At 37.9% G+C, this 27,180-nt stretch overlaps 1 protein-coding gene across 1 annotated transcript; it reads right to left on the bottom strand.

Annotated features, from left to right (window-relative positions):
* Positions 1 to 103: 103 nt before the first annotated feature.
* On the bottom strand, positions 104 to 27,159 carry LOC147335621 (Fc receptor-like protein 2). The gene is made up of 15 exons (XM_086286091.1): positions 27,093 to 27,159; positions 9,443 to 9,697; positions 6,578 to 6,853; positions 6,130 to 6,429; positions 4,873 to 5,130; positions 4,053 to 4,313; positions 2,727 to 2,846; positions 2,552 to 2,567; positions 2,381 to 2,472; positions 2,050 to 2,100; positions 1,869 to 1,931; positions 1,688 to 1,747; positions 355 to 417; positions 164 to 274; positions 104 to 111 (listed from the first exon to the last, which is right to left on the bottom strand). Exons 1-15 carry the CDS (start codon positions 27,157 to 27,159, stop codon positions 104 to 106), a joined length of 2,001 nt encoding a protein of 666 aa, XP_086142217.1.
* Positions 27,160 to 27,180: the final 21 nt, after the last annotated feature.

Genomic DNA, 27,180 nt, shown 5'->3' with positions numbered 1-27,180 from the left:
GCAGAGGAGCAACAAAAAGTGAGCGTGTCTGATATTTGGGCAGCTGAGGAGCAACAGTGGATTCATAAAATGCTTCTTTTTGGCTTTGCTGCTGCAGCTCTCCTCACTGACCTGTAAGACAAACACACAAAGAACACAAATGTCCAAGTTTCAGGATGTTCACCATTTAATAACTTGAAGAATAACTCATCCTGCACAGAAGCATAATTACCAGGAAAGCTTCCTAACGTGACTTCAGAATAAACTGCTGCATCAGCTGCAGGACTTGATTTTCCTGTGAGTGGAAAGAAGATTTTAAGACCAGATAAACATGTTGAACAACATTCACTGGAGGTGATGGCAGACTTTGTTTACCTGCTTTCTTCTTGGCTTTTTCTTTTTTGGGGCGTTTGACCTCAGCATACATCAGACTGTCCTCTAAAAGAGAAGTCAGAGCTCAGGATACATTTGATCAGCAGATATATGACACAGAGCTGTCGGACGTAGAGGTGGATTTAAACTGCAGATTTGTCAGCCACAGCCATTAACAGCATTAATGCTACGCTCCCCTTAATGATTCTCGCTCTTTGTAGTTTCACTAGATTATTACTTTAGAAAAGAACAGACTACTTTAAGTGCTAAGAGTAACAAGAACCATTGACGAGATGTAATACGTCACAGGTTTCTTTTACTGTTACAAAAAAGTTAACAATTTAGAATTTTGAACACAGGATATTTTATTTAAGCAAATTAGCAGGGGCAAAAACCTTAATCAACTAGTAATAATCACTTGATTCAGTCACCTGAATTTTATCCAAATATAACTAATCACAAGTACAAAGTCTTCCAACTCTTTTGTGAGACAAAAAAATGATAATTTCACTTGATAAGTCCACAGTGATTGGACAACTGAAACTTTTGACTGTGACTCCACAGTGCTTTCTTCAGATGTTGCTGATGTTACTCATCTTTAGCAAACTACAAAAAGAACCTCGAACCTTCCCAAACAGCTCCATTTATACTCATCTGCCCGTCTGCATCACTCCCTTCTTTCATCCCTTACTCATATTTTATATGCCCTACATCTATTCCACATACACACAAGTTTCCATGCTATTGGCACATCTGATATTTTCCTGTATAAAAAAAAACAGCTTAAACAGTTCTCTGCTGGGCCTCCAGTGATCGAGCACACTCAGATTATGTGTTTTATTTGATGGTGTTTGGTTTTGTGATCAGTGGTCTAGTTCAGAAGCTCTGGATGCTGTGATTCAGTAAATCCAGCTGAAAGGGGACTTTTTTTGCCTCCCAGATTAAAGACTTTGATCAAAGGCCTTAGATTAGAGATTAACCTCTGATCTGAGGAAGAGACTGAACTCAAACTGTGGAAGAAGTTTGTTTTGAGTTTTCTTCGTTCTTTGCAAACATTCTGACCTGCTGTGTTTCTGAATCACTCAATAAATCTGTTCGACTTCTACAGTGTGTCTGTAGAACACAACACAACAACACAGTATCATGTTAAACAAATACACCTGATTTAATGACTAACCCACCAAAACCCTAAATGACTGCAGATTAACTCTGCTGATGTGTAGTAGCTAAGTTTGGTATGGGAATAACTAAACTCCAGGTTGACCTACAATTAGCTGCAACATAATGAAATGACACATTTCAGTACAAACACTGAATGAGACTGTTGTGACTGTACCTGCAGCTCCCGTCTTCACCTCAGAGTAAACAGCACTCTGCTCTGGTTCATGATGCTTCCCTGTGAAGATGATCAGAATATTTATCATGAGAAAATAATTAACTGTTAGATTTTTAAAAATATTTATTTATTTTATTTTGCATTACATTTACATTTAATTGCACATGTTTTATGTACTTACGCTTCTTTTCAAAGTTTTTAAGTTCAATAAGAGAGTATGTGACATCTTGACGTTCATCTGATCCTGAAATGTTCATATTTTAGTTACAGGATTGTAAACATTTCACATGGAATTAGTTTCATTAAATCAAAAACAAGTTTCATCTGTAACTGCTCTGTGCTTTTCTGCACATATACTGCACCATTTCTGTTGTCTTCCACTTGGCTAACAGATTCATAGAGGTTATTAGTACGTAAAAAAAGATGAACCAGGGTCACATTAATAATTTTAATAAAAACCTAAAGGAGAGTTTAAATAATTCTGTTTATGTCAAAACCAAGACCATGAGATATTTTCGTACCATGAGCCCATAATGTTGTTACTGTTTGTGGTGTTCTGATATGAAACAATAACATTATGGATTTTGTGCCGCTGAACACAAAGTTAATCTAAAAACTGTTACTGTTAATGAGGACAGATATAAAAGTCAATATTAATAATGATAATATTATTTAAATGGTTTAAATACTGACCATGTTGAAGAGAGTTGTACTCATGAGTTTCATTCTGGTTGACTCCATGATTTGTGGAGGAGCCCGGACTGTGACTCTCAGACTGGATCGACCTGAAACAGGAAATAAACACAATAAACTTAAAAGTAACTGATGTTTGTTTAAAATAATAATAAAAAGTATTTTACCAACCTGGTGAAGCAGGAATCTGTGAAAGAGACAAATGTTATTACACATGTTTGTCATGTATAAATTGTTCCACTGATATTTAGTGTCATGAGATCAGAATACATGTATATGTGTGAATAATTAAAGTGTATGTAGTAAATAAACTCTCTAATACAGCATGAAAAGAAGAGGCTCTTACACTTGGACTGTCTGCAGCGATACAACAAGAGCAGGAGAATAATAATGAGAGAGACTCCACAAACCAGTCCAACCATCAACCACACAGGAGATGAAGAGCTGTCAGTACCTGACACAGTTACTGCAACAACAAACAATAATTAATTATTAATAAAGTATAAAACAAACACTCTGAGAGCACAAATCTCTGCTAAGGCAGCTCACTCTGTTGACAGTATTTGCTTTCAAAGGAACACTATTGTATTTTCTGTGGGTTTTTTTTTTTTGTGTGTGTGTGGTTTATTTGTACTGTGAGAAGTTTGTAGTTCAGTAAAAATAAGTCCAAAGGCAGATTTTTTCAACATGACAACAAGGGCAGATGTGAAATGTAAAAGTGAGGTCAGATGTCAAACGTAACATGATATTTTAAATCTTTATACAGTACTTTCTATATGTTGACAAGACACAACACCTTTGTAAGAATCATAGTTTCTGTGTTATAAGGATTTCTTTTTAGTCATAAAGTTGACCTTGAAGACCTCGGTGGCTGTAAGCCAAATGTTAATGGATAGTTAACATGACTGCAGCTCGTCAGTGAGGTAACCAGGCAGGTCTGCTGGGATCCTTTCTAGGAAAATAAGATTTGTATGCTAACAGATTTTCCCCTTGTTTCAGTTTCTTCCTGCTTCAAGATTCATTTTCATGCCATCATTCACCTCCAGTCAGACGCCTGCCACCTTGGGTCATTGCCCCCCTATTCACCACCACCGCTGCCCCCCTCGGAGCCTCTTCCTCACTTGCCTGCCTGCCCATCGTTCAGCAGTTTCCACAGACCTCTGCTTTATCCTTTACCCCCAGCTAGTCTGGACTCCAAGTAAGGCATTGTTGCAGCCACTTTATGAACACTCTCTGTCTTGTCACATTCTCTCAGATTTCCTGCCCTAACTGCTCTCTCCTCTCCCACAGATCTGCCGCCCTCACGCTGTTATGTCCGCTCCTCTGGCCTGTCTCTCTCACCTCAGTTAAGATGTTTTTGTAGGACTCACTCATTAAGTTTAGGTTCATTTATGTTTTGTTCCTGCTGACCAAGTCGAAGCTCACAATCTGTTGTGTTAAATGAATTATCCTGTTTGATAAAGAAACTTTCACTCATTACATCCTCTGCTGTTTTCACCTGAGTCCTGAATCACAACAATATTAAACCTGACAATATAGAAATATTACATAATAGTTTTATAAAGTTCTGACTAAATAGACCCAGATGGATTTAAACATTAAAAGAGATAATATCATGTTATTTCTCAGTCATGAAATCCATTAAAATCCATCACGTTTTGATCCTGCTCACCTTTAACTGACATCCAGCTCTGTGCTGACTCTCTTCCTGAGTACTGACACTTGTAGAAACCTTCATCAGACTTTGACACTGCAGAGATCTTCAGCTCCCCTCGGGTATCATTTTGAATAAGTTTGTCATTGTGATAGAAAAACACATTGGAAAGTATTTTTTGTGTTCTCAAACTGCAGCTCAGACTAACAGAAGCTCCCTCAGTCACAGGATGAACAGGACTCACCAGGATAGGAACATCATCATAATAATAATAATAATCTGTGAAAACAAAAAAACAAACATATTGTTTCAGTCAGACCAGCTGGTGCAAACCTTTAGAAAAAGCTGGGAGTCTTGTCTCTTGATCTACATGCAGACCTGGTTTTCTGAGTGATTATGAGGACTGGAAATATAGTTGGGATGTTTCCTGCAGGAGTCAAATTATTGACGGTGACATTATTGAATGGTTGAAGGTGAAATTGTAAATGTTTGTATGTTTGTGTTATTTTGCATGACGTGTTTCCCAAATTTCTCCCTATTGAGATATTAAAGGTTCATCTAATGTGACGACAGAGATGTTGAGCTTTGTTGAGTTTTATTCTGACAGAGAAAAAAAAATACTGTTGGCAAATTATGACAAACTGGATTATGAACGGATGAAGAGAAATTAGACCAACATCCAAGAATATTTTGATGCTTCGTTGCCTGAAATTGTCTGAAATTCTCATTTTTGTTTGTGTTGCCACATAGAATTACTTCACATAGAGCAAAGCTGAGACAAATGTTCATGTGACGTCTAAATCATTCAGATCCAAGAAGTAAATGTATAATAACATACTCTGTACAGTGATGTTGACTGCACTGCTGAACTCTCCTGATCCAGACTCACACCAGTACACTCCAGTATCTGACTTTGATGTGTGGATGTTACATGTGGATCCAGTCATTCTCCAACAGTCAGAGAGTCGGCCGTCCTCAGAGAACTTCCTCACTCTCCACTCAGTGAAGTTTCCCTCACAGGTCAGTGAGACAGAGTCAGAGGTGAAGTGTTGCACTCTGTCAGGACTCACTGTGAGAGACGCTGCTGAATGAACATCTGGAAACAACATTCAGTGAAGACACAAAGCTCACAGATGTTAGGATTCAAAATATCACAGTGAGAATATTTGTTTGTTTGAAGCTTTTGTTTTGAAGATCAAATTTAATAGTTCAATATGATAAAGTGTTTGTTTGGTGAGACAACACTGAGTCTGACAACAAGCCCTGAATCACACAGACAGTCAAATCAATGGAAAACAAAGGAGCCGAATACTGACATGTTTAAGATGATCTAACCCACATGCTTTATCTGCTGGCAGCTCATGTAGAGCTTGGTACACGTCATGTGACATCATGAGCTTTGAGTCATCACTCTCAGCATCATCCACCTGATACAGATCACTCTGAACACACTTCAGTCATTTGCTGTAATGTTTCTGTCATAATTCTGTGATATTGTCTGTTTCACAGATTCCTTCTACAGTGAGATATTTTGCAGCAGCAGGACCAAAACTAAAAACCTTTGAAGTATATTTTAAATGAACAATAACAGCAGCTGTTATTTGTGACGTCTTCTTCTAGCGTCCATCTGTAGTCAGTGTTTCTCTTGTATTTGTCAGAGCTGTTAACCTGCCTGCTGACATCTTTGTTTCTTTATTAACTATATTTGACTTTTTTATCTGAACACCTACCTGAGCACTAAACAAAGAGTCTTAACTGTGTAAATCCTGTCTGTGCACTAAGTAAAAATAATCAGTACAAACAGAAACATGAGTTTAAATATCAAAACATTTAAAATCTCATAGATGTCTTTTGTTTTTCATGTTATCTCATTAAATAAAAACTGAGAAATAAGAAAAGGAAACAAGGAAATTCAGTTTGGTTTGATCACAGAGAGAACGGAAAACATTCAGTTCAGTTCTTCTTTTGGGAAGTTTTAATATAAACGGAGATAAATGGTTGTCATGGAGATGAGATTTTAATGGTCTAAATCCTGGTGAATAAAAATGATGAGCTAACATGAGCTCATTGAAAGGACAGAGAGAAACAAACTGACCTGCAGACCAGACAAACTTTGGTTGACTGTGATCAGTGTGATACTCTGGGTCTCCTCTTCCAGCTCTGCACACATATCCTGCTGTGTGTGTCTGTCCATGAATGATGTAGGAGTCCTGTGCAGTCCCACTGCCATCAGGTAGCAGCTCATAACTGGAGGATTTCTCTGATAGATCAGGAACAGCTTTATACCAGTAGAAGCTCCATCCTGCAGACGGATGTTCAACCTCACAGTTCAGAGTTACTGAGGCTCCAGGACTCAGCCATGATGGAGACACAGTGAGGACAGGACGGGGTTCATCTGTTCAACAAAGATTTTCTCTCAGTGAACATGTAGTACAGTCTCTGAACAGTGAGCTCAGTTTATACAAAGAATAATAATCTCAGTCTATATGAACAGAAACACATTTTACAAAGTGTTCAAACAGCTTAAAGCAAATATGACTTACTGTCAGAAACTGTCAGTGTGACTGAATCACTCCACTCTGTTGTTTCATGCTGTGAACTTTTCATTCTGCCCTTACAGCGATAGTTTCCACTGTTGGATGATGAAGCAGAAATAATCCTGTATTCATTTAGATTTGGAGGTTTTCTGATGCTGTTTGTTTCCCACTCATAATTCCACTCAGTGTCTCCTCCATGGATCTCACATCTGACAGTGATCGTCTCTCCTCCGTATATCTCAGACCAGTTTGGATACAGAGTCACAACAGGCCTGTTTGAGACTGTTAATGTTCAAGAAAGTACAATAAAAACACATGAAAGACAAAAGGTTCAGTTACCATCAGATGTAGTGCTTTGTAGGAAGTTACATTTACACTCACCAGTTGTGTCAATCCAGACTAACTGACTCAACTGTGTGTAGTAAACTGGTTCTCCTCTTCCTCCTCTGCAGCTGTAGAGTCCTCCCTCTGAGACACTGATTTGTTCATTTGTCACAGGTTGATAAGATTTCCCATCTCTGTACCAGTAGTATTTCCATCCAGATGATGATGATGATGATGATGATGATGATGATGATGATGTTGGTGATGATGATGATGGTGGGTTCACAGAGCAGGTCAGGGTCACACTGCCCCCTACTGGAACAGCTGTCCTATCAGCTCTCAGTTCAGCCTTTGGTTTCGCTGCAGTTCAGTTTAGAACAAGAACATAAAAGTAAAAATGACTGAATCAGAACAATTTAAAGATGGAAATATGTAAATGATCAAATATCATGAAACCCTAGTTAAGATGAAACAAACTGTGTCACACATAATATTCTGTATTTCTGTTTTGATCAGCACAGTGTTAGTTTTTTATATTTGCCTTTGCTAAAATTACACAAGTACAGCAGCAACAGAAAGGCTGAAAAACAAAAGAGTGAAGGTTTCACAATTGTTGAAACAAAGTTCAGAGCTCAAACTGACTGAAATGCTGTGGAAGAACCTAGAGAGCGATACATAAACACATCCCTACAAACTTAAATGACAGTGGGCCAAAATACGACTGCTGCTACTGCTGCGAGACAATAGAGCAAAGTGGGGCAGGAGAATGGCAATAGAGCGTATAACACTATCTAAGCTGTACTATCAACTATAAATAAAGAAAAGAAATAAGTACAAAAAACAAACAAACAAAAAAAAAAACGGCGACTGGATCTGATTGTATTTTGAACATCTGATAATTGCTTCTAAATGAATGTGAGCAGTTATCATTTCATTGGTGTTATTTTGTACTTCTGTTTTTGGTGTATTGTTCCTTTATCACATGTACCAGTGACAGCCAATCAGTGTAACCACAGCGAGCAACAGAAACCTGAGTGAGGGGAAGAGATTCAACAACAAAGCAAGTTGTGAACAGATGCATTTTTATTTCCAGTCTTTCACAGTGATGGTGTCCAACTTCAGTCCTTGTGGATAAAATCTGTTTGATGCAGTTTGAATGAGGATTTGGTGAGTCACAGTTGGTTTGCTTTGGTGTCAGTTAGCACGTTATGTGCTTGTTCTTTACTAAATCTGATGTGGAAGCCTCTGATAGCTAAGATGAGACCTAGTATGTGTGTTTTATATTCTTTTGCTGTGGAAGCTGACATTTCCTGTTGCACAGATGTCTTTAGGCCACAATAATAAGCACAGTGAACATCACCGCTGACATTACAGGGAGGGAGCAGTTTGGATGTGATTTCCAGCTGAGCTGTTAGGAATGCTGGAATAAGACTCCAGTGTTTGTGTTACAAAACAGATCAGGTTTATTAGCCGAGTGCAGATCTTGGCGCTGAAACCTGAGACTGTCGAACCTCGATGGTGATCCACGCCTAGGAGATGTGAACTTCCACTAAAGTCTTCTGTTCCTGCTGGATCAACTCATATTCCAGAGATCAGGAAACTGACTCACACTTCTGAACTGTGATACGACTCCACCATAAACTCTGTTACTGCAACACACAGAGGATTTAATCCAAGAACTGATTCCACACCAGACTGTGACTGTGGAAGGTTCTCTCTGTAAATCTGTGAACAGCTGATTTTGTGAGTTCAGTGTTGTAATTCCATTCATTGTGTTGGTGTTGCACTGTGTTACTGACTATTCCTAACCAGCCACTCTGCAGGTCTAGTGAGTGACTTTTACTTTTATTTATATTATTCTATGACTTTGATTATAAATTAATGTGCACTGGAAGGTTTTTCTATATTTCAGTTTTCTGTTCCCCATAAACAAAGTTCTGCTCTTTGGTCTGTTATTTTAGGGCTGCTAGTTGTAAAGTGCTTGTGTGAACTGAGATTCTAGTTTTAGCTATCTGTAAATGTCTCCAGTGCAACAAGAAGATGACCGGAGAATAAAAACAAACATTTCATTCAAAAGCACGAAAGAAACAGCTGCAAAGCTTTAAGAGAAACAAGTGTTTTCACTTATTTTAATAAAACAGATAATCTGGATGAAACATCTTCAACTTACTGTGAAAAACTGTCAGTGTGACTGAATCACTCCACTCTGTTGTTTCATGCTGTGAACTTTTCACTCTGCCCTTACAGCGATAGTTTCCACTGTTGGATGATGAAGCAGAAATAATCCTGTATTCATTTTGATTTGGAAGTTTTCTGATGCTGTTTGTTTTCCACTCATAATCCCACTCAGTGTCTCCTCCATGGATCTCACATCTGACAGTGATCGTCTCTCCTCTGTATATCTCAGACCAGTTTGGATACAGAGTCACAACAGGCCTGATTGAGACTGTTAATGTTCAAGAAAGTACAATAAAAACACATGAAAGACAAAAGGTTCAGTTACCATCAGATGTAGTGCTTTGTGGGAAATTTAAAGTTTGAACTCACCAATTTTGTCAATCCAAACTGACTCACTGTCCTCTGTGTAGTAAACTGGTTCTCCTCTTCCTCCTCTGCAGCTGTAGAGTCCTCCCTCTGAGACACTGATTTGTCCATTTGTCACAGGTTGATAAGATTTCCAATCTCTGTACCAGTAGTATTTCCATCCAGATGATGATGATGAGTTCACAGAGCAGGTCAGGGTCACACTGCCCCCTACTGGAACAGCTGTGTTATCAGCTCTCAATTCAGCCTTTGGTTTTGCTGCAGTTCAGTTTAGAACAAGAACATAAAAGTAAAAATGACTGAATCAGAACAATTTAAAGATGGAAATAAGTAAATGATCAAATATCATGAAACCCTAGTTAAGATGAAACAAACTGTGTCACACATAATATTCTGTATTTCTGTTTTGATCAGCACAGTGTTAGTTTTTTATATTTGCCTTTGCTAAAATTACACAAGTACAGCAGCAACAGAAAGGCTGAAAAACAAAAGAGTGAAGGTTTCACAATTGTTGAAACAAAGTTCAGAGCTCAAACTGACTGAAATGCTGTGGAAGAACCTAGAGAGCGATACATAAACACATCCCTACAAACTTAAATGACAGTGGGCCAAAATACGACTGCTGCTACTGCTGCGAGACAATAGAGCAAAGTGGGGCAGGAGAATGGCAATAGAGCGTATAACACTATCTAAGCTGTACTATCAACTATAAATAAAGAAAATAAATAAGTACAAAAAACAAACAAACAAAAAAAAAAAAACGGCGACTGGATCTGATTGTATTTTGAACATCTGAGAATTGCTTCTAAATGAATGTGAGCAGTTATCATTTCATTGGTGTTATTTTGTACTTCTGTTTTTGGTGTATTGTTCCTTTATCACATGTACCAGTGACAGCCAATCAGTGTAACCACAGCGAGCAACAGAAACCTGAGTGAGGGGAAGAGATTCAACAACAAAGCAAGTTGTGAACAGATGCATTTTTATATCCAGTCTTTCACAGTGATGGTGTCCAACTTCAGTCCTTGTGGATAAAATCTGTTTGATGCAGTTTGAATGAGGATTTGGTGAGTCACAGTTGGTTTGCTTTGGTGTCAGTTAGCACGTTATGTGCTTGTTCTTTACTAAATCTGATGTTGAAGCCTCTGATAGCTAAGATGAGACCTAGTATGTGTGTTTTATATTCTTTTGCTGTGGAAGCTGACATTTCCTGTCGCACAGATGTCTTTAGGCCACAATAATAAGCACAGTGAACATCACCGCTGACATTACAGGGAGGGAGCAGTTTGGATGTGATTTCCAGCTGAGCTGTTAGGAATGCTGGAACAAGACTCCAGTGTTTGTGTTACAAAACAGATCAGGTTTATTAGCCGAGTGCAGATCTTGGCGCTGAAACCTGAGACTGTCGAACCTCGATGGTGATCCACGCCTAGGAGATGTGAACTTCCACTAAAGTCTTCTGTTCCTGGTGGATCAACTCATATTCCAGAGATCAGGAAACTGACTCACACTTCTGAACTGTGATACCACTCCACCATAATCTCTGTTACTGCAACACACAGAGGATTTAATCCAAGAACTGATTCCACACCAGACTGTGACTGTGGAAGGTTCTCTCTGTAAATCTGTGAACAGCTGATTTTGTGCGTTCAGTGTTGTAATTCCATTCATTGTGTTGGTGTTGCACTGTGTTACTGACTATTCCTAACCAGCCACTCTGCAGGTCTAGTGAGTGACTTTTACTTTTATTTATATTATTCTATGACTTTGATTATAAATTAATGTGCACTGGAAGGTTTTTCTATATTTCAGTTTTCTGTTCCCCATAAACAAAGTTCTGCTCTTTGGTCTGTAATTTTAGGGCTGCTAGTTGTAAAGTGCTCGTGTGAACTGAGATTCTAGTTTTAGCTATCTGTAAATGTCTCCAGTGCAACAAGAAGATGACCGGAGAATAAAAACAAACATTTCATTCAAAAGCACGAAAGAAACAGCTGCAAAGCTTTAAGAGAAACAAGTGTTTTCACTTATTTTAATAAAACAGATAATCTGGATGAAACATCTTCAACTTACTGTGAAAAACTGTCAGTGTGACTGAATCACTCCACTCTGTTGTTTCATGCTGTGAACTTTTCATTCTGCCCTTACAGCGATAGTTTCCACTGTTGGATGATGAAGCAGAAATAATCCTGTATTCATTTTGATTTGGAGGTTTTCTGATGTTGTTTGCTTCCCACTCATAATCCCACTCAGTGTCTCCTCCATGGATCTCACATCTGACAGTGATCGTCTCTCCTCCGTATATCTCAGACCAGTTTGGATGCAGAGTCACAACAGGCCTGTTTGAGACTGTTCATGTTCAAGAAAGTACAATAAAAACACGTGAATGACAAAAGGTTCAGTTACCATCAGATGTAGTGCTTTGTGGGAAATTTAAAGTTTGAACTCACCAATTTTGTCAATCCAAACTGACTCACTGTCCTCTGTGTAGTAAACTGGTTCTCCTCTTCCTCCTATGCAGCTGTAGAGTCCTCCCTCTGAGACACTGATTTGTCCATTTGTCACAGGTTGATAAGATTTCCCATCTGTGTACAAGTAGTATTTCCATCCAGATGATGATGATGATGATGATGATGATGATGGTGATGGTGATGATGATGATGGTGGGCTCACAGAGCAGGTCAGGGTCACACTGCCCCCTGCTGGAACAGCTGTCCTATCAGCTCTCAGTTCAGCCTTTGGTTTCACTGCAGTTCAGTTTAGAACAAGAACATAAAAGTAAAAATGACTGAATCAGAACAATTTAAAGATGGAAATAAGTAAATGATCAAATATCATGAAACCCTAGTTAAGATGAAACAAACTGTGTCACACATAATATTCTGTATTTCTGTTTTGATCAGCACAGGGTTAGTTTTTTATATTTGACTTTGTGTTTTTACAGTTCATTACATACATGGACAGTTCAAATAATTAATTTGAAACATGACTGAGTTTATTGATCAGTAATCCAAAAATAACCCAGGTTTATATGATCTGATTGTATTTTGCACATTTGAAAATTCTTCCTAAATGAGTTTGAGCAGGATTAAATTCATTGGTGTTATTTTGTACTTCTGTTTTTGGTGTATTGTTCCTTTGTCAAATGTACCAGTGACAGCCAATCAGTGTAACCACAGCGAGCAACAGAAACCTGAGTGAGGGGAAGAGATTCAACACCAGAGCAAGTTGTGAACAGATGCATTTTTATTTCCAGTCTTTTGACAGTGATGTCTTTTATTCATAAGCAGGAATGAAAAAGCTACAAAGCTGTAAGAAAAACCCATTTTTCACTTATTTTAATAAAACAGATAATCTGGATGAAACATCTCCAACTTACATGATACAGTCAGTGTGATGGTTTCACTCCACTCTGTTAACAAATACCCCCTTCTGCCCCGGCAGCTGTACAATCCACTGTCAGACTCAGTAACTGTGATGATTCTGTATTCATTGGATGTTGGAGGTGTGTTTAACTTGTTAGGTCTCCATTCATACGTCCACTGAGCTCCTTCAACTTCCTGAATCTCACATCTGACAGTGACTGTCTCACCGCTGTATATCTGAGTCCAGGATGGCTGCAGGGTCACAGTGGGCTTACTGGGAACTGTTCACATAAGAATGATCCAGTTAGAAGAGAAACATGAAAACTCTGCTGTTTATAACATAAGAGGAGAGTCATTACAAAACAGCTGATTCACAGACAGTTTGGAGACTGAACATCAAAACAAAGTCACAATAAAACAATTTATAGCTTTCACACTTTAACACAACATTTTAATATTAAATGTATTCGAATTTACTTTGTAAAGTTATATTTTATTTATATTCTAAAACTCACAGATTTTTCTGCTTTAATTTTACTTTGAGGTTAAAATCAGCGTGGAGAGCCAGAACACTGATGACGCTCTTTCAAAGCAATCAATAAAATGTTGAAGTGAGTTCTAAAACATACTGGGAGCCAGAAAATTATTAACCTATCACCACAAAATAATGTTTGCTTCACACGGTACTTTTAAATGATTATGTTTCATAGTGTTAGTTTTGTTTTGTTTTTTCAACAAAGAAGAAAATCTGCCTCTCCCTTCCTATTTTCATGATCAGAAGCAACTTATCAGCTGACCTTAGAGTTCTGTTTGGAGTTTGTTTAGTTAAAAGATCAGAGACTAAACAATCATTATAGCCTGACTGCTACCAAAATAAAGCATATTACACTAGCCTGGATGAAATAAATGCATGAATTACTTTCTCAAACTGAGCAGATGACAAAACGTCTATCATTTTTGCAAAGGCCCTCAGGAGGCAGAGTCTGGCTTCTACAACTGAATTTATTTATTTCTCAAATGAGGAACTGTCATCAAAGATCACCCCCAGAGTTTTTACAAAGGGAGGTCTGAACTTTTTCAGAGGAACAAGGTTACACTTAAGAACAAAACGAGGGTCAGGAGATTTGAAAATACAATCTGTTCTTTGATTGTTTACATTCCAGAAATGAATTGCCAACCATGATTTTATGTCATCACAGCAGTCTAGCAAAACTTTTAAATGGACTGTAAAACTTTTTTTTAATGCCATCTGTTGGAAGGGTGTTTTATAGGAGTTTGATGGGCAGCAAACATAAAAAGAGTTAGAGTGCTGATTCCAAAGAAAAGGGTGGAAATAAAATCCTTGTTTAGCTTGAGGGGATGATAAACAAGCACAGGAGGAGACAGATCCACCATAAATAATTATAGTTCAGAGCTGCCATAAATATCAGCAGTGAGGTGTTGGCATATAAAAGGGTTCAAATAGATGCAAGACCTCTGCTGTGACCAGGTTCCTGCAGGAAGCTGCCTGTGACTGTTGCAGGTGGTGAGAGCTTTCAGTCAGCTGAAAGAATTAAAACCTTTTTGAGTTCCACCAGGTCTCAGCACAGAGACACATTTTAATTTGTTTTACTTTGTTTAAAAATGTATATCCAAAGAATTATTTAGGTTATATTTGCCACTATTTAATAACATAATTACAAACCTTTAAGCAGTAAAAATGTCTTCTGCACCATTTTATAGATAAGAATTTAAATTTCAATCATTAAAAAAAAAATAATAATGAATGGTTTGTACACATGTCATGGGTCTTGTACAAAATTTAAAAAAATTAAAAAACAGTACATCTATGCAGAATATGCATCCATGTCTGCACAGCATTATTATTTTTAGGATTGGCATGGTTTGCAATATTAAGGTGGTCTCTGTGGTACCAATGAATCCAGGTGTGAGGACATAAGATGTAAAATAGTGTCTTTGTCTTTAAAGACTTTATTTTTTTATTCTTATTTTGATCAAAACTGATCAAATAAAAATATTTCATAAGCAGACTGATAATTTTGACTTTGAAAATCAACAATACATTTTAAAAAATAAATTAAACCAAGTGATTCAATAATCTTTATATTCCAGTATTTGCTTTTTTTTCTAAATCTTTACATTTACATATTACACATTTATGAACATATAATCAATGAGTCATCAGTTAGCTGTTGTTTCCTAACAATGTTGTTAAACCTCCAGTGATGGATTCAAAGCTGGAGGCTGCTCTGCTCTCATAAACTGTTCATAAAATGTGAAATACAAAGTTTTTATGTGGCACCAAAGTCAAAACTGGCAAAGAAAAACTAAGAGTAAAGGTTCAGTAACCAGGAAAGGAGCACAAACTGTTTTTTAAATCACTCTAAAAAGACAAAACAGCACCATGAACTCCTCTGTGTCTGTAAGTGATCTGAAGACTGAACAAAGGTGAAACAATGTACTGAGCCTAATAATTCATAATTTGACAGATTTAGTGGTTTAAGTACTGGTGATTACTGAATATTGAGTTCCATTACAATTTGGAGAAGACCTTTTTCAATTCTCAACATTTTTTTAAACTCATCAGTTTCCTGAATAATGACTGAATCGCTTTTAGTTGTGACTAAATTCGTGTTTCTTCTCCTTCCTCTGCAGGTGTAGATGCCTCCATCAGAGACAGAGATTGCACTCTTAGAGCTAAAAGAGATGATCTCATTTTCAGATGAGGTTTTTCTGAACAGAGTAATTCACCTCACAGGTCAGTGTCACACTGTCCCCTGCTGGTGTGGTTGTGCTGTCTGCTGTCAGAATGGCCTTGACTTTAAGTTCTGTAACTTAGACAAATATGAGGCTATTATTGTGGTCCTTTTAGTGGAAGAAGGAAGGAAAATAATAATAATAATAATAATAATAATAATAATAATAATAATAATAATAATAATAATAATAATAATAATAAATCCGAGCAATAGTAATAAGTGTGCCTTTTGGCATAGGCACACTTAATAAAACTGAACTTTAATATCTAAATAGTCTAAAAATGGAAACATACAAAGAATCAAATTGTAAAACTAGAAATAAATAAACTGTCAATAGAAACAACTAAGAGATGAACACACGTGAGTGTTCACAGATGCTCTGACAAAGACTGACAAGACACAGCAGAACTATTTAAACATGACTGGGAATGAGAAACAGTTAAAAACAAACAGGAAAATAATAAAAGAGGAAGAAAAATAACACAAAGGATGAAAGAAAACAAACCTTTAAATTAAAGAGGAAATGTTTTTTTTAAAAAGCTAAACAAAGATGAGGAAGAAGCACTCAGACTAAAATGATGAAAGACCATGACAGTCATAAATGAATAAATCTATATCGATGGCACTTTGTCGAGTTTGTTTTACTTGTTACTCTTCTGTATGTGAAGTCTTATTCATTTATGACTTGAACAACTTTCAGAGGTTTTTTCAAGAGGACACTGAGGCAGACAGCACACCATGACACTATAAATAACTGAGAGTAAAAATTCATAATAAGACTGATTAAAGTCTTCAGGCAGAACTTTAACTGACTGATCTGTGGTTGAGTCTGTTTTCAGATTTGAGTTACCTGCATTTACCCTAAACTCATCACGCTGTGCTGTAATAAATTAGATTGATCCTCCAGTTCATCAGCATCTTGTGAATCCTAACTGTGATGTGTGAGGATGGACAGATAAATACTCATGAAAAGGAAATCAGTCAGTTTCAAGGCAACAAACTCTAGTAAATGTAAAGTTTGTGTATCAGCTGAGTGAAACATCTGCTCACATGGTTGCACTCTTGATATGATCTTTTAATATTTTAACCAATAAATGCAGTGGAGTGTGAGCTGTATCATATACAATATTTTGTCCCTCAGGTTATTCCTGAAATATAGTTTGTTTCAAGTTTGTTATATGACGGGTCACATTTATTCATCTGCTTCTTCCTGGTCTGCTCATGTCAAAGTCCGCCATCTAGTGGTTAAATGGAGGAAGTGCCGAGTAATAATGGCTAGAGCTCCGTGTCTGTGATAGTTCTGCATCTGCTGCTCTTGAGATGGGATAAAGTGTAAGTTTGGGCAGATGATGGATTGTTTCTACATATTAGTGCTCTGTCCTTCTTGTGGGTCTGTGAAGTTTGTTACATTACTACTGTAAGCTAACTGTTAGTGCTTTGTTTTGCCTGTTAGCATAAAACATGTCAGCATGTGGTATTTGTATTTACGTCACTTGACAGGCTTTGTCCATTTATTGTTAATGTTATGATCGTGCATTGGTCATGTGACATGTGTGCATCTACACTGAGATTAAATGTACCTGCTCTGCTTTGTTGTTACAGTTTTACAGACTGAAAGTGGTACAAATGGTACATCAGTAAAAGCTGTGAAGAACGCCACAGTCTCCACATGGAGCGCTTACTGAAGCCATTTATGTTTAACTGCACAGGCTGAATAGAAGCATTGAGTCTGTGCAGAAGATAAGATGTAAACACAGGGAGGATATTATTGAGCACATTATAGGAGATAACAGCTACATATATGAACAGGAAGAAAAAGATCATTTCTTACCTTCAGCATTTCCACAGATGACAGTACTGAGCACTAAAATAATCAATAAAACCTCATCAGACATTATACAATCAAACTGTTGTAACACAGTGTGTAACTATAAGTGATGCAAAAAGCAGCAGTGTATCAAACATTTAAACACTTAAAGAATCACAAGTCTGCTTTGTTCCAGCTCTCAGGTAAACAGGTTAAAGCAGTGACTCACTGTAATTCTCACAGATCAGAAACATTTTCATTAATCGCTGCCGTTCAAACAATGTCAGACGTGTACTTACAGAAAAAGCCCATCATGCAGAGCAAAGAGTGCCCCATCGTCACATCCAGCCTGCTGCACTCTGATCCTCAGATAATCAAACAGTTTTAGTTTGCAGATAAAGAGAAGTTGTGTTTAATATAGATACAACAAGAGTTTTTCTACAGGCTCTTATTCTGATTGGTCTCTCTGTGCTTCCTGCCGTTACACACAAAACTCAAACAGCTCGTGTAGCTTTGACCGCAGCAGTTGGTTGACATGTTTATATTTCCTGTCCACTGCAAACATAGAAGCTTGTTTCTTTTGTTGTGTTGTTTCCTTTTTCTATAATATAAAATGTTGTTGTGTTGCTTCATGTAAGTATGTTTTGCCCGTTTGGGGTATTTTTTGGCTGCAATATCCACTAATATTTGTCTCCTGGCAGGTGTCTGCAGACTGGGAGTCACTGAGAGTGAATATACCAAAACAGCTTTTCTACTTTGGTGCCTGTATTTTCACTAAAGCCTTTTAAAATCATTTTTCTCCTTTTAATTGTTTAACTGCAGAATTAAAATTAAATTCTTACTTTAGGCTGCATTAAAATGTTTTTATTTTATTCGACTCTTAGCTGAAACATCATCATGCAGTAATATAGTGAAAAGGCTCCTTTGACCGCAGACCTGTGAAAGTTTTCACCTTGTGGTTAAATTCTGGTTTTAAGTTTGGTGGAGACCCAAACACAGGAAATGACTCAGTGTGTGGCTGAAGTGAGACTAAAGACTTTTATGTTTCACCAACTAAAGTAACAATTAAATTCATAGATAAATTCAAAGTTATATTTATTATCTGTTGTCATTTCAAAGTAAAGCAGGAACTCATTTATTCTGCAGACTGTTCTTTGTCTTGCTTTGACATGTATGTGCAGATGCACACTGACCTCAGCCTCTGACTACATGTAAACACAATAAAATAAAACAAACTGATGATGTGAAACAATGATTGAAACACTGTAATAATGATGTTTGTGTTGAACACCACGTTACCAACACAGATCATGTGATTGTGTTCAGAGTCAGTTCAAAAAGCAGACCCACATGCTAAATGGTTCTTATACAGCACTTATTTTACTCTTCTGAGCGCTTCACACAACTTGTAAATGGCCTGTATTTATATAGCACTTTACTAGTCCCTAAGGACCCCAAAGCGCTTTACATATCCAGTCATCCACCCATTCACACACTGGTGATGGCAAGCTACATTGTAGCCACAGCCACCCTGGGGCGCACTGACAGAGGCGAGGCTGCCGGACACTGGCGCCACCGGGCCCTCTGACCACCACCAGTAGGCAACGGGTGAAGTGTCTTGCCCAAGGACACAACGACCGAGACTGTCCGAGCCGAGGAACAAACCAGCAACCTTCCGATTACAAGGCGAACTCCCAACTTGTGCATTCACCCATTCACACTAGCACATTTTTCTTAGTGCTTTGTGACAAACATTCACACACATATTCATACTCCGATGGATGCCTCGGAGAGCAATTTGGGGTTAGTATCTTACCCAAGGATATGTGATAAGCAGACTAGGGGAAGCCAGGAATTGAACCAGCAACCCTCCGATCAGTAGATGTTCAGCCCTACCGCCTGAGCTACAGCCACCCTTGCAAAGCAGGACTCAGAGTACCAAACAAAGGTGACCTTTATTATGAAGCTGATAGTTTCAGGCCTCGATGGTAACAAACGAAGAAAACTGAGTTACAGATAACTGATCACAGGCACACAGAGACTTACCTGTGGGTCATCACAAAGTCTCTATTGAGATCACAAAAGTGTCAACTTACACCCTCCAGTCAACATAAATAAATAACTGAGACTTAAACACTGTGTGATTCCACAAATGTTAATCTGTCCAAATGATTCAGTGATGTGTAGACTAATAGATCAGAAGATACTGTGGTGTATTACCTACAACATGACTGTAGACGGATCTTATCATAATTATTCCTGAAAGACTTTTACCTTTATTTTTACTCATGTTGCCATAGTAACTTTAATCTCCGAAGACCTGAACTCTTTCATAGCATTTTTATTTCTCTTTGCTATTTGGGCTGATTGGCACCTGATGAATGTAAAAACAAAGAATTACTTTTTATTGATTTTGCTCTACAAGGGCCTGATATCCACATATGGGGACATTCGATTGAAAATTTGATAGAACGGTGGCAGAATAATGTCCTCGTGAGTGGATATCAGGTCCTTGTAGAGCAAAATTTAGTACTGTGGTCTAGACAAGACAAAATGTGATGTCCACATATGTGGACGCCACAGGTTAAATCTTGAAAGCATGCTGAGAAAATGCACAAAGCATTGCAACAAACCACTATTGAACAGTTCACTTATAACTGGATCAAGCTTCCACTTCCTCTTTACACTTACTGAGGTTTGATAACAAGAATAAGACGACACCACATTCACACCAGAGTTTTTGAAGTGTTTTAGAGCAGTGGGTTGATGTGGACGGTTGTTTCTCCTTGTATATTATGTGCATGTGATCACAGCTCTGGGCCCTGTCCTCCGTCTTCCCTCTGCTCTCTTTCAGGTGCTGTTTGTTTTCTGTGTCATTTCCTCTTTTTTCTTTTTTTTAAAAATCTCTTTCCTTCTTCTAATTTCTTCCTCCCCACCTGTCAGCTCTGGCACTGTTACAGTAAAGATGTGTAATCTTTTTTTATTTTACTTTAATACCTGTAAATAGTTAATGTAGCAGTTAAAGCACAGTTTCTATAGTAAATGTTCTTCCTCATTTTAACTCTGCAGGCTGATGAACGAAACAACAAAAGATCATTGAGGTTTGTTTCAGTGCAGAGATGGTGCAGATAAGACTGCAGCTCTGTGTGAACTTGCAGTTATACAAATAACAATGTTTACACAATATTTTCCATCATTCACGTCTTTTTGAGAAGTGATCCTTCCTGTCACAGTCTGATCTACAGGTCAGAGTCTAAACACTTTCTGCATATGTTCATGGTCTCAGTCATTAAAGTTTCACATGTTACTGACATGTTAATATTATAAAGTATTTTCCTCATCGGGGTATGAAGAGGACAATAAAGTGCAGTGTGCTTTAGGACCTTATGTTTGCTGGATACTGATGGCTTAAAATAAGACACTGCTACACACAAAACTATTGTCTCAAACTACAGGCTGCATTTCCTCTTTTGCATGTGGTCGAGACGAAAATGAGGCCGTTCAGTAGATTAAAAATAAACCTGTGGCAGAACAGACAGTAACCACCAACAACCCTTCACACACATATCGGCACTGTAGCTATTCTGCATTGTCATTTTTGCGGTTTGATCTTAATGCCTTTAAATTTCATACACAAACAGATGTCATGGTCCTCCAGTCCTCTCTGACTTCCTGTCAGTGCTGTTGTTGTTCCTCTCTCTCTCTCTCCTGCTGTCCTCTCCACCTGGGTGGTGCACCATTCCAGGTTCCTGCCTTTAGCCAAAGCAACTGCTGCTCATCATCCTCATCCGATGCTTAAGGTGGTGGCTGAGCTGTAGGCTTTGCTGGATTGTTGTACTTAGTTTAGTTTCTGTAACCAAGACACAGAATAACTCCAGCTTTTTCATTGTAGCTGAAGTACGGGACAAACTGTTCCTTTTCAGCTCAACACGAAACGTGTAATATTTTCTCTGAATACGAGATGATTCAGTTTTTTAGGGGACAGTTGGCAACTCTACTAATTAACCTTATGAACAAAATAAAGTCCAACATCAGTAACATCATAGCACCACCCAGCTGTATAGAAACTCCATCATGCTAGCTAGTACCCAGTACGAAAAGGTCAGCTCAACGAAAATAAACTCCACCTAAACTTGGTTTATATCTGACCCAGATAGACTGCAGGTCATAACTTCTTACCTGAAGTTCAGTTCACCGCCTCGGGTCTCTGCTCCTCCTGCCTCACCTGCTGGCCTCCACCACTTGCTAATGGTACTCAGTCTGTGGAGGCTCCATGATAGCCACCACACGAAGTAACGAGCCTATCTAAATCCCAGTAACGATTGACACGTTCCTGATTTTGGCATAATAACTAGTTACCGTGCTCGTTACCACAATAATAACGTAGTTACTGTAACGCGTTAGTCAACACTGGTGAGAGCTTTGTGATGTTTACTGTGTTTGGAGTCTCAAGTTAGTTTGTTGTCTTGTGTAGTTAGTGTGTAGTGTAGTCGTTGTTTTGTTTTGTGTGTCAGTTCTACTAGTGAATGTCACAGTTGCTGTCTTAAAGCCACCAAAGGCAGACTGCAGTGTAAATGCTGAGTGACACACCTGCTGTCAGACCTGCAGGATTTATCCCTGTGCTGTTCTCATCTGTGTTATAGTGACACAAACTATTTTTTGGAGTTGCATAAATAATTTGTTCTCTTCTTATTTGATGCAGAACACCTGATTGTTCTGTAAACAGTTTTAAATGGTTTTATAAAAAACGTCTGAGCCTTGGCTGCATTTTTAGGTAAATAGTACCATATAACTTTGTTGTTTGCAAAACTTGTGCATATTTTTTAAAAATGTACAATTTGTATTTGCATTTCAAGTTATGAAAATGATTCGTTAAACATGCTTTTGGTTTTTACAGTCAAAAATATCACTTTGTCTGAATTTAGATAAATTGTGCTGATACATTATATCAAAATGGGTAAATAACAGATTGGCAAGATAAACAGTTTTTAAAGGTGAAATATAGAGGCCGAATCAAAAGTAGTCAAAAATGGCCAGTTATACCCTGGACCCCAGAGGGTTAAAGGCTAAAAGCAAAGTTGTCACCAAGTACTGTTTATATTTGTGTGTATTGCTGCAGCTTCTTTGAGTATTAGCTTGGTGCCTTTGGGTGAAATAATGGTAATATGACTGATCCATATACTCACAAAGAATAGCCACTTGTTTCTGTGCTACCAAAGTTCCCCGGCTTTCATTCAAAATGTGTTTATCGTCAGCACCGACACATTAAACTACTTAAACATTATAAATGTCTTCAAGCTCACACTGAGGCCTGTGGGGCACAATCAGCCACTGAGACAGTTCACACATTTATGTGTGTTTGTATATGAATATTTCATACTTTAAGAGTGCTTGTTTATTTAAGGGAGATGAACAAAGTACATTGGAATTGCACATAATAATATCATAGATGATAAATTAAATAGATTTTAAGTAGATGCTTGTGCATTCTTAAAGTCTCATATGTTGAATTGAACTATGTGATCTGTTCAAAGCCTCCCAGTCAGTGCTGTTCTCCATGCCTGTCTGACTGTACATGATGTCATTAGCACAAACACTTTAAAGGTGATCATTTAGGACTTCAGCAATAATACAGACAGCAATGTAGTTAGCAATAAAACAGTTTTATTGGGAATTAACTTAAAAAACAAACATCAGTCTCCTATTTTCTATCACACAGGAAAGAAGCATCAATATCTGATAATTTATTTATTTGGGGGGGGGGGGGGGGGGGGGGGTCAACAGGAGAAGAATATCTCTAACAAGTTGATTTGTTCTCATCTTAATTTTTAAGTGAAAAGTGCATTTTGAGTTTATACACCATGTATATAAGGCGACCGTCCTTTTGCAGTATTTTTGTGTGCTGCGTTTTTCTGTCTTAACAAAAGGGGAACAAATGTGTCTAAGTTCACCCAGGATGATTTGTTTTCATTTTCACATGGTCTTACTGAGGTAATGCGAAAAGACTATGTGCACCTTAGCATATGCTACTTCCGGTGGCACCCAAAATGCACACAGATGGAAGCAAAAGGTGAACTTAAATACAGCTTTAATGCTGGACGACAAAACAGAAAACTGGCTGAAGTAAAATACAAAATAAACTTACACAGGCAGACAGAACACACAACATGAATGAGGGTAGATCGCAACACTTTTGCAAATATGTAATGTCCTGATAAATCGAGCAGATATTTGAAGTTTACACAGCTACATTCTCGACTGAAAATATCTTAAACATTTATTTTGTGACCAAGAAAGAGTAATATTAAAACAAAGTAGCTGCCGCCATTGTTGGAAACTAGAATTGGCTGGGCCGCACTATGAATTCTGGGTTAGATCGGGCCACAAAGAATACACCCGACCCATCTTTTCAATCTAAGGAAAAGGACACATTCGGAGGAGTCTTCGAGGTTGGACAGTCTTCGTTGCGTTGCTGTAACGTTATCGACCTACAAATGCAGCCTGCAAAGGATGCAGCCCCTGAATTTGGACACATCAACGATACTGGAGACGGCTTCTTCTTGTTTTTGTGTTGAACACTAGTTGACCTGATCGTGACTAGTCAACGAATCGTAGCAACCCCAGTTGTTATTATTGGATGACTCTACACAGGTTTAGCTGAGATGTCGGTGACAGAAAGTGATTATAGGGTTGTAGCTTACACCGTCCCGATCATTGTGTTCTTATTTCTTAGAGCAAAAGAAGTGTCAGTCTGGACAAATGAACAGAAAAACTAAACAGAGGCCGATTCTGTTGGCATTGATATTTTTTATATTGTCATTTGTGCTAAAATATATGGATATATAATCATTGCCTTTATGTGTCCTAATATGGCTATAATTATGAAGAAGTCAGACAGTCAGAGGATTTATTTTAAACCTTCTACTATTTCCTTTATCTGTGTCTGTGCTGACAAAATGTGCTTTCTTTATTTAGAGTGCAGCTTAGTCCAGAGATGAGCTATGTTATACATTAGGAAAGCACCATGTTCTGTTTCTTCTAAAGTGCAAGACTTCACACCTTTAAATGTTTGTTTGAGACATGACTTATTACAAGTTCCTGTTTTTATAGTTTAGCAAAGTGCTTGTTTCTGCTTTTCTGCATACCTCATACACACGGTTTAAGTTCATTGAAAGGTCGCGTGTCTATGTATGGTATAGCTGGAAACACACACACGCGTGCACACACACACATGCAGTCTGAGCAGAAGAAAAGCTGCTCTGGAAACATGAGCAACAGTTTGACAGGTGACCAGAAAGATGGTGAAGCTCAGCAAACACGAAGCAATTTGATACCAGAACAAAAGAGAAATGTCTCCCAAGAACAACAACGACTTCACAGTTTAAAGAAGAGCGATGATTCATAACCATCAAAGAGCAACTCAGAGGATAAACAGAAGAAAAGTGATTTGATTGGAGAGGAGAGTGATTCTCAGAGACGGTCACTGAACAGGAGACGTGATGACTTTCAGGACGCCTCACTGACATTCATTGATGCAGATGATGATTTGACTGTGACTAACCCAAAGATAACAGTTATATTTGTTACCATTTATGATATTTTGACTCTAAATGATGTATTTTTTATTATCGTAAAGCATTTCTAAACCAGTAACACTGAGATTTTATCCACTTCTGTCTGTAGTTTTGTGTCATGGTCACAAGTCTGTGAAAACAAAGTGAGTGTAATCTCTAAGAGTTCAAACTTAAGTGCAAATTAAAATATTTTGATGAAAATAAAACCATCAGAAATGTTTACATGAACCAAATCACAAAAACTGGAAGATGGAGGATGGAAAACATGTAAAACAATCAGGTACTGAGCAGAATTAATGTGTGGAAATGTCACATCAGGTGTTCAGCATTAAAGGGGACATGAAACACTACATGTATAAATGCTGATGTACATCATGGAGCCCAGCTCTCAAAAACTGACACAGATGTAACTCTGACTGTGAAGCTTCATTTAAGAAATAAGTGCTTAGAGTTATAAAAAGATGTTCAGCGCCATCTTCTGTCAGTACAGAGCATCACATCACCAGGTCAGTTGGCTCGTTTCAGTCAAAGACTCACATCAGTTTATGTTAAGTAACTAATAGCAGAACCAATAACTCAGTGAAAATAAGGACACTAAAACTAAACATCAGTTTAATGGGGTCACTGTTGTGCTGCTGTCAGCTGCAACAATGAGTTTTATGTTAAAACCGAAGATATACTGTCTGCTTTCACCGTCTGTCTCTTTAGCAGTAAGAGGTTCTGCGCTGTTTGGTTAGCTGCACTGACACAGGAAAATCCAGCTGTTAGCTGTAATGTTCAGGTCTGTGAAGCACTTTATGAACGAGGACTTCATGAAGGAGAGTCTGTTTGACATGTTTTGTGAACGTTACGTTCTTATTTCTTAAATCCAGTTTCACAGACAGTTACATCTGAGTCAGTGTTTGAGAGCAGGGCTCTAAGATGTAAATTATCATTTATACATGTGGTGTTTTTTAACGTCCACTATAAAGGACAAATGTAATTTCATGCATTTGAACCTGTTTTACATACAAGAACATGTTTGAGTAAATATTTAACTATTTTTCACGTAGAACCACTTAACAGTGTCCCAGCTGTAGATCTTCTGTCGTGAGCTGAGAAAAGAAGTGTTTCTATAATCTGCTGCAGAGGACTGTGGAAATGTTTGCTGCATAAATCAGCAGCTACAAACACTGAGAACCTGCCTGGATATCAGCATAAGGACGTGTGTGAGGGGTCACTGGCTGCCCCTGTGTCTGTCCCACCTGTGTTGGAGAACAATAAGGTTTATTATAAAAGCATTGTCTCCCCTTGATGCAAAGTGAAGTTCTGTTTTGTGTTTGAGTCTTTGCAGGTGTGTAATGTTACTGTACCTTATAGGATTTGTTTAGAAGGCGCAGACAGACTCTGTATCTGTGTGGACGAGGAAACCATCTGGTTTTACTTTCACGTAAACATCTGGCCTCAGACACATAACTTATCATTTGTAATTTGTTCTGTGTTGTAAAGATTTTTTTTGCAAAACATGTGAAGCTGAAACACTTCTCTATCTTCTTCTGTATCAGTAAAAAAACATTAAGACCTCTCCTGGGAACTGACAGTGACTTGAAAAAGTATCATACCCTTTGAAAGTTTACACATTTTGTCACCTTACAACCACCAACTTAAATGTTTTTATTAGGATGTTCTGTGATAGACCAACACAAATAGTGCAGAACTGTGAAGTGGTATGAAAATGATACATGGTTTTCAAAATTTTAAGCAAATAAAACTCTGAAAAGTGTGGCATGCATTTGTTTTCAACCCACCTTCGTCAATACTTTGTAGAGACACTGCTCGCTGCATTTACAGCTGCAAGTCTTTACCAGCTTTGCACATCTACAGACTGAAATGTTTGCCAATTATTTGTTGCAAAATGGCTCAAGCTCAGCCAGACTGTGAACAGCAATTTTTCAAGTCTTGCCACAGATGCTCAGTGGGATTTAGGTCTGGACTTTGACTGAGCCATTCTAACACAAGAATATTCTTTGATCTAAACCAGGGGTCGGCTGGTGTACTGAAGGTTTTAGAGATCACCCTGGTTTGCAGTTGTAGCATGCTTTTTCCATTTTTGGATGATGGATTGAACAATACTCCTTGAGATGTTCAAAGCTTGGGATATTTTTTTATTACCTAACCCTGCTTTAAACTTATCTCCAACTTTATCCCTGACCTGTCTGGTGAGTTCCTTGGTCTTCATGATGCTGTTTGTTCACTAATG

This window comes from Aulonocara sp. 'chitande type north' Nkhata Bay, linkage group LG3 (assembly GCF_057382095.1).
Source record: "Aulonocara sp. 'chitande type north' Nkhata Bay isolate Kocher_YH1m ecotype deep benthic linkage group LG3, A_spYH_male_GT1.1, whole genome shotgun sequence".
Classification (NCBI taxonomy): Eukaryota; Metazoa; Chordata; class Actinopteri; order Cichliformes; family Cichlidae; genus Aulonocara; species Aulonocara sp. 'chitande type north' Nkhata Bay.
Note: the sequence above shows the minus strand (reverse complement) of the source record. Positions and strands in the feature narration are given on the sequence as shown.

Coding starts and splice junctions, on each gene's coding strand:
- LOC147335621 (XM_086286091.1), bottom strand. CDS start 27,159: ATGAAGACCAAGGAACTCACCAGACAGGTCAGGGATAAAGTTGGAGAT. Junction 4,314..4,872: donor AGTCAACATCACTGTACAGA/GTATGTTATTAT, acceptor TTGTTTTCACAG/ATTATTATTATTATTATGAT. Junction 2,101..2,380: donor GTACAACTCTCTTCAACATG/GTCAGTATTTAA, acceptor ATCTTTTTTTAC/GTACTAATAACCTCTATGAA.